This window comes from Pieris rapae, chromosome Z, assembly GCF_905147795.1.
Source record: "Pieris rapae chromosome Z, ilPieRapa1.1, whole genome shotgun sequence".
Taxonomy (NCBI): domain Eukaryota; kingdom Metazoa; phylum Arthropoda; class Insecta; order Lepidoptera; family Pieridae; genus Pieris; species Pieris rapae.
Window position 1 is genome coordinate 9,584,383 of NC_059534.1, and position 9,158 is coordinate 9,593,540.

The 9,158-nt window shown below is 32.8% G+C and overlaps 1 protein-coding gene across 1 annotated transcript in view; it reads right to left on the bottom strand.

Annotated features, from left to right (window-relative positions):
* The window catches only part of LOC110999040 (gamma-aminobutyric acid receptor subunit beta-like), a 28,571-nt gene extending 21,826 nt beyond the window's left edge, over nt 1–6,745 (bottom strand). The window contains exon 1 of the mRNA XM_022267917.2: nt 6,617–6,745. Within this exon, the coding sequence (XP_022123609.1) occupies nt 6,617–6,693 (77 nt within the window). The 5' untranslated portion in view covers nt 6,694–6,745. The remainder of the gene's footprint in view (nt 1–6,616) is intronic.
* Between the last annotated feature and the right edge of the window lie 2,413 nt (nt 6,746–9,158).

Consider the following 9,158-nt stretch of genomic DNA (forward strand, 5'->3'; position numbering starts at 1 on the left):
AAATATTAACTTATTATAAAAAGCTTTCCAATAATGAAGGAAAATAGCTCAGAGCGAAAGCTTTATGATATTTTAATAAAGTTCCTACTTAGAACGACTGCACAAAATAAACCCAGATAATAAAAGTTATAATATTATTTGCCTCGGAAAATATTGAAGTGTGAATTAAATATTTTCCCCGATAATTGCCCAGCATCCAAGGAATATAAATACGAGACGAGAATAATTAAATATGTCTTAGTGCGATTGAAAATTTATTATTCATATTTTTTTAGTTTTATTTTGTTACAGTGCTAATGTAATACTTGAAGACGTGAGTGGATGAAGGTGTTATGTCGTATTTTCGGTATTTGGTGTTCAAAAGAGCAAAAAAATACAATCACAACATCTATCCATACAAACCCTCGCGTTTATAATGCCGATACATTAAAAATGCGAGATTTCATTGTATGTATATTTGTGGTATTAAATGAGTTTAATGATCAAGTTTGGCTAGTGTAAATAGTAAATAGACACTGGCTACTGGTTTAGTCAGGGCCTGATTAACCTTTAGGCTATTTATGCAGCAGCCTTAGGCGCGACGATCTACGTCAAATCGTGTCTTTAATAGACCCTGTGCACCATCCCCTGCATATTGCAACTAAACCGAGAAAAGGCTAAATCAACTGTTAACTAGATCTACAAGCAGATGGAAGATTTTAGTATTCAAATTAGATGAAGAATCGGCGGTACGAAAAATCTGTAACAGTATAGATACCAAAACAGATGAGTGTTGCCACCTGCAGCTGCAAGGTCTTCAGGAATAAAAAGGGTTAAAAGTTACATGCGCTCCACACTCCGCCAGAAAAATGCTCTGATGCTTATGTACATAGAATGTTGTTTTGTAGAAACTATTGAATTTAAAAAAAAATAAGAGGGCGTATCCAGATAACAAGTCTAGGGCGATCAGTCTCTGGGTTTAGGTTTTATTTATCGCTTTACTTTTCAAGTAAATACGATAAAGAATGTTAAACGATATTGTGTTAGTATTCGATGAACAAAATTGGATTTCATAGATTTTTAGATAATAAAGGTTTTAGAGATTTAATTATGAATCAGACACTTAGGTTCGGACCGTTTGACTGAAAACTAATGACCCTCATGCTTCAAGCCTGCGCTTGTCAAGCACACTCTTCAGGTAATAAATGGATGCAATCCACGTTGCTATTTTAGAGAGATTTTCCAGTGAAATATTTCAAGTATTTGTAAAATATACGACGAACAATTACACAAAAAAATGAGCGAAGGATGATTTTTATTTTCTGTGTGTTTGTCTCTGTTATCAAGTTTTTGCCGCGCACCACCACTTTGTGGGACTAGCTGCCCACTGAATTATTTCCGAACCAATTCGACTTAGGGTCCTTCAAGAAAAGAGCGTATCAATTCTTAAAAGGCCGGCAACACACTCGCGAGCCTTCTGGCATTGAGAGTGCTTATGGGTGGCGGTATCACTTAACATCAGGTGAGCATCCTGCCCGTTTGCCCCCTTTCTAATTAAAAACAAGTGATTATGGCCATATATATACATTAATCCATGCAATCAGCCTTATTCAGCAATCTGAATCCAAATATCCAAATCCAATAATGTTTAATGTCCCTCCGTAATTCTTAAACTATCAGACTGCAGCAAGTTTCTCCCTTTTCAGCTGATTCAGACAGTCTGTCGTTTCCAAGAGGCCCGAAGCTAGTTAGCTAGCGAAGAAGTCTCCTTTTGTATTGTACGATTGATCTTTTAATGTCTTCCTCGACAGTGGTAATTCTCAAATATTTATGGACTGCAGAATTCTGTGTTAACCATGGCGCACCGCTCATATTTCGCAGTGTTTTATTTTGTAGCCGCTGCAGGATTTCCATAGATTAATTGAATATTGCTTATACAGTTCTTTATATGAGAAGTATATTTTCCAGAACGAGTGCGGCTTTTCTACCTAACAGCCAGTTCATGCTACGAAGCCTACCAGTAGCATGCTTCTTCTTGGATTTTTAAATGGTCTTGCCATGTCAAGCGTTTGTCCAGGCGCATGCCAAAATATTTGGGTGTAGTCCGTTTTGGCAAAATATATATGTGTAAAAAATATTTTCTCTGTAAGGAAACTGAAGCACGCAGTAATATAAAATATCAAACCTTACTTGGCAGTCAAATCGACACGTATGTAAAATTTTGAATGCCCTTTGTAATATAATTCCTGTCAGTTCCGATTCGGAGAGTTTTTTAGTATTATAAATAACAAACACCAGCAATCCCTATTAACTTAGTTGACGTTACAAAAGGCATTAATTCTTTTCTATTAAATTTAATTTTAAGACACTAATGTTTGCGGACCAAACTATTTGGTTTGTGTATTTCAATACGTCCAAGTCAGTGTTAATACGTCTGTGTTTGATGTATACGACACTAAACTGTAAGCCACATATATACATCAGATGTCAGTGGTAGGTACTAGGTAGCATTCAATTAACTTCAAGACTACGTCGTACATTTGTGCTTATATTAATCTTAATCCGCATTGTAAAGCAAAAAATTACTAGTAAAGTCAATTATTGAAACAGTTAAATTATTTGTCATATGTCTAATGTTTAAAGAACTTTATTTCTCCTTGCAAAAACATATATTTTATTTACATGAGAAACACTATATTAATATGTATATACCTATATATACGAGTGAGATACACGTCGCCATTAGCCGTCTCAATTTTAGTCAACTGTGTTCACTCTAACATGCATATGTCAAATGTTAAAATATATATTTTAGAAGTCAAAATTCATAAATTACAATATATTCAATAATACTACGTAAAAATAACATTCTTTGAATTGAAAATTAAAAGCCATAGAAAATATAACAAAATAACAGAAATATTTACAGATTCAAAGGCAGGTTTTGAATATATGCGTACTGGCAGCGTTCTCGTCTTTGAATAGCTAGTCTAATTCTTTGTCCGAGGTAGCTGCCAGCTCTTCGGTCTCCTGTGATTTCGACTAACCTTTTAGCTGTTTTCTTTAAAAGCCTCATAGCACTAGGACCCTACGGACCATGGGTCTCAACACTAAATGGGGCAAAATCATATTCGAAGTCTAGATCCATGTATTTGCATGCTTTAGCTTTTTCAGCATCACAAGCCGCACCAGCTCTGTTGTTTGTTCCATGTAGATGGTAAGAGGCCAGTGTACAAGTTGCATCCCATACAAGTACCATCTTCCATGAAATCATACTCCTACCGTCCAGTCTCTTGCCATACAATTTGTAATACATGATGTGGTTAACTTTAATAAATAAACAAAGCTTTAAAATTAAAGTTCAAAGTATTACTGAGCAGACAAAACTAAAATTTAATATGACGATTGCATTCGTAGCATATATTGTATTCTTTTGCATAGAAATTAAAATAAGCTCGCCGAAATTTCAAAAGCTCAAAATAATCTCTCATTTCACTGAGGTAATGAAAATTATTTTCATTCTACATAAAACTATAACACAATTAAACCGTGGCATATAAGAAATTTGCTTCGAATCTCTATAGCCATACATACTTACTATGAGAGGACATTAAACATTATTTAATAGAACCAACACGCTCGTGTTATAAATAGCATACTGTATTAACAACCGCATAATCCTACTTGCTTCTCTCTCCTGAAGCACTCTCGTACGTGAGAATAGATCTGCGGAAAGTCGATTCCACAATTCTCTCGAGCGTGGAATTGAGTTCCGTATAAGCAAGCTATCGGAATACGGTATCAGCTCGTGTATGTATAATGTTATTTAATAATTAATTTAAAATAAACAATGTTTACATAAGTTGTTATAATTCTTGTAGGTTCTAATGCCGGCTATTTTTTTTAATGACTGGTAACACAGACGTTTAAGTCATAACTTATTCGGAAAATGTTCAGTACTTTGGAGTCACAACACTTTACTAAATTTCGTCAGTTAAATTGTTTGAATTGTATTTTGTGTATAATTGTGTAATTATAAATAGGTTTATAGGATGTTGGATCTTTTAGTAAAACGTTGAGTGGCGGCGGGCTCGAATCCCGGTTGTGCACCATTTTACGTAGGTGCAGGAAATATAAGGAAAACCGGCACATTAGTCGACTAAAACTCAAAAATTCGACGCCGTTGATGGCTGATTACAAACTGATGTCCATTAGACAAAAATAATAATCAAGAAATAGATATCTGAGGCTCTGACTTCAATGGCTAAAATCTTTCATGTTTTAAAACTATTTTTAATTTTGAAATTCCGTTCAGAAATAAATAAATAAATATTAACAAAAAAAATACTAATATTCTATCCATGTATTATATAAACCAAAGTCGGTACAAAAATATCGTCACTTTCAGACATAAAGACTTAAATTGAAACCCTTTTCAGCTTTTCTACCTGCTATATCTTGTTTATTTAGTAAAGTAGGTTCTTTCAGTAAACCGCCGTAAGGAGATCATATAAACAATTTTCCACGCTAGAAAATTCTATTAATATTAAAAGGGAACGAGGCTTTATCGGGAATTTTTCTCAACAATATTATAAGCTCGCAAGTGTTAAGATCTAAGGATTCAATAATATTGTATTCTTTTAATACATTTAGTAATTTACTAAATATTTTTAAGCTGTGGTGTAAAGATATAACAGTTTATTAAATTATAAAAATAATTTTAAATGGTTTCAGTGCGACCTTTTTTTTACAGAACAGGGGGCAAACGGGCGGGAGGCTCACCTGATTTTAAGTGATACCGCCGCCCATGGACACTCTCGATGCTAGAGGGCTCGTGAGTGCGTGGCCAGCCTTTTAAGAATTTGTACGCTCTTTTCTAGAAGGACCCTAAGTTTAAGGACTTCCCTGAGTTTGAAATGAGCTTTCTTTCTTTCTTTCTTTCAGTGTATTCTATCGCATTTAATATTTGCTGGTATGGTATGTAAACCCAAAATTACGACATATGAAATCGAATTTAAAAATATATGCAGAAATGTAAATACCCGTCCGAATTAATAATCAGTTTCATACTGATAAGCATATAACTAAGCTTATCACAAAATATTAGGGCAATTTATAATATCATTTTATATAATAGCTTGTACTCTAGCGTATTACGGCATTGTTTACAATAATGGTGGTGATATTCTACGATATGATGTCAATTCAGCGTTAACCTAGTTATCTAAAAATAACTTACATCGTTCTATTAATCTTTGCGATAAATCGGGGATAAACTAAGTGATTGTCCTTTGTAAGAAATTTTTTATGGAGATTTTGAAAAGTATTTTCTTCAGAAAATTACATGTACGGAGTTGGTATAACGAATACTCATAATAAAAAATTTTCCCAAAATACTCTAAATATGGTTACGTAATTTGAGTTATTTTTGTTTGAATTTTTGTTTGAAGTTGATTTTGGTTTGAATTTGGTCTAGTCATTGCAAAAAACTGAAGTAAAAATAACATACTCTCATATGTATATTTATTATGTATGTTATATACATAATACGAAAAACGGTTATACTAAATTAATAAATAAAAAAAATATAATTCGATTTGTGTAAAAAATACAAAATATATTTCTATACTACTCTGTACAATTGTTTTTATATATTGTTATATACAGCGTATGTTATATTATAAATAATAATACAGGCATCGTAGTTTTAATTATATGTGAAGTCAAAATAAACTTTGGAAAGATTGATGTTATTAAAACAATAAAAAATCATTTAATACTTTCAATAATTTATTTTACAATTTTAAAAATTGTTAAACGCTGAAAAAAATAATGTTATATGTTGTGTTGTGTTGTAATTAGTATTTAAATAATAGTTACTAATTTTTATTATTTAAATAATAGTTAGGAATATTATGGTAATTACGAGAAATCCCCAAGTTATGCGTTTATAATTTTATTATCCAAAAATATAGGATTATACTTATTTTGTACATAAAAATTGTAATTGTATTTATTCATATATCCTTAGTTTTGTACGTACTAAAAGGTGCATGTGCCATTGTTAAAGCTAATTAAATAAACAGAAGTAATGCTTTAATTTGAAATTGAGATCAATGTACTTAAAATTTTAAGAAAGCGTTCGTTGTACTCTTTAAAGAGTTTGCGACGTCTGGCCAAATCTTTTTCGAATCAATAAATTCTACTGCACGGTACACCGACACTCATTCATTTTATTATTTCATATACCTGATTTTAAAATCACATTTCACAAAAATGTAGATTATTTTCATCTATTTCATTCCAAATAAAGGATTGCTTAAAATTAATGCATTTCCAAAGGCGTAAACATTGCAAGTTGTAAACTAAATATCAAAGTGCAACTACCAATCATGTTCGAGAGACTCGCGCAACATTGCATTTCCCGCTAAGTTGAACTATCACTGACAAAAGTTTTAAAAACATAAAAAACTGAGGTAAAAGTAGTCAAACACGGTTTAACTATTAAACATTTGGTCCCAGAGCAACTTTTGGCAACTTTTAAAAGTTTTAGGAAAAAAATAAAGTTTTTAGACAGTTGTCTGATGGTGGTTGAATCTACTACAAAAAAAAAAATATTTTCGCGCTCAGTACTCACTCGACTGGACTGGCATGTGGCAGCACAGCGATCGCGAACGCTAAGTAAAGCGCTTCGCTACGCCAGCGTGCGCTCATTTCGCGTATTGTTGAACCATTTACGGCAGCCCGGACAATCTACAGCCGCCGAGGTTCCTCGGCGGACTGGCACTGGGGTTCGGAATCCGAGACTGCTTACTGAGTGTTTTCTATCGATCCATGCGTGACCCGGACACCGCCTGTCCCAATATCGACCATAGCGCCACCATACGGCGACGCGTACTCAACTCTAAATTACGCTTCGATACCGTCGCATTAAAACTTCACGTGCGCGGAAAAAGTATCGCTTATATTTTTTTTAGATAAAAAAATGTATAAGCCTACGAGCCTACGAGTGTTAGACTGATCTGTCACCCCAGCCCTTGTATACAAAAAAAAATCTAGTTAGTTATCCACAAATAGGGTATGATCAGTCACTTTTATCTGACAGAAGATTATCGAGTATTTACAGTTAAACACAGATATAAAAGCATTCTGAAAGTTTAAAATTTAATATGAATAATTTAATTACATTATTTATAATAATGTTGAGATGTATGAATTACATGTCCGAGATGCTCATTTTGTTGTTTGCTTATTAAGTAATAGCTTTCGCAGTTTCCTCAGTTTGTAAACGGATTCTAGGAAATGCTGCTGTGAGTAGGTACAATTTGTTTGGTAAGTACAACATTGCAACGGTGAATGAAAAAAATTCTCGGTATTCAAATAGTTGTAAGAACTTAAATGATATTAGACGACTTTTATGCTGTTGAAATAACATTTATTAAATACAATATTTAAAGTAAATTTAACTTCAACGTAGATTGCAATAAAATGATAGCACATTAAATTGGAATATAATTTTAAATTCGCTCGTTTCAATGTATAAGAGCGACTATTGCAAATTTAAATTTGCATTAAGCGATTCGAAACACTTTAATTTGTAGAGGGACTTACGTATAATTGATCTTAATTATCTAAATTCAGAAATGTAGGATGCTATCGTTTCTCTTTTACTGTGGTTTGTTTCTTGATCGCTATCCTATATATCTTAAATTATCTTGCAACATCAGGTTGCACATTACATTACTTGATTCTTGAAAAAAACGCAACAAAAGCATTAAAGATGATTTGGGCATTTATTATGAAAACTTATTCGTGAATTTTTAGGGATCGACTTGACTGTTATTCATAAAAGTTAATTAGTTAACAAATACTTTGCTTATAAATTTTCAAAGAGGTTTATGAATATCTGTAAGAAGATAATCAGAAACGAATCAGTGTGAAAATTAACTTGCGAAAGAGGGACTTAAAATATCCATTCTCAAGCACCTTTTTCTCATGCAAATATGAAGACCCGTTGAGTGGTCGTATCTACTTATTAAGGTGTCTCACGCTTTTGAAAGAGAAATAAGTGTGAGGGTTCTTTCACTGAAGAATGGAGCACTACTTGAAGATGACTTAATTTTGGAGACGACTGTAGTGTAAACTTTTGAAGGGAGTGTACTATAAAAATAATATATAAGGCTTAATATATGTTATAACTAATTAAAAGAAACTCTTATTTCTGTATTAATCCTTAGGCGGGTAGGCGATCAATCTTGATAACGTCTCATTATCGACATATACAGGATTCTTCGGAAAGAAAAGCAAATTAATAAAAATGTCTCGCAATTTTCGGATCACGCTAGTTTTTCTTATTGTCGTTTCATTTTTGTTAAAACATTTTATTTTACTCCAGTTATTTACACTTTTGTACGAGCATATTAATTTTTGAAATACAAGGAACTGATACGAATATTATAATTGTGGAATTCATAATTGCGATAGCAACGTGTTTCTGTCCAATTATTTTAATAACTCACATAATATTGGTTCATTCATCAAAGCGATAAATTTATATATTTGATTATTGAATAATATTTAATTGAAAATATTGTTTAATTACAACTTAACAAGGTGGTATTATATGATTGTTTCTGCTTTATTTTTTTTATTTTTATACGCATACTATTATTACACATGTGGACGATTTTTTGGGCCCAATGCTTGCTGTTCTTCTTCTTTGATGGATAATTGATGGCTGCACTATTGGCAATTAATTGTCCGGCCATCACAAAAATGTTTTAATGCAGATGATGGCCGAGCAATCTATGGCCGGGCCATGTGTTGCAATATGTCAGCAATAGTATGGCCCATGATGCAGACTCCTAAACGGGCCACACATACCGGCAACAATGGCTGATGAAATCACACTTGTCGCAGCAGCTTATATTAATTTTAAAAGAACAGAAAAAGAAGAGATTGAGGATTCGACCTTATTTAAATAGGCGTGAAACTGTAGACAATTTGAGTCTAGCAGTAATAAGCCTTGATAATAAATTATTCAAGAACTTGGCTAGAATTTCAAAAGGCGACTTTGACTTTCTCTTAAACAAAATTGGACCAAAAATAAAAAGAAATGATACAAAGAGAAGAAATGCTGTTCTCATACAGCAATACCTGTTTCATCGCCATCACGAGAT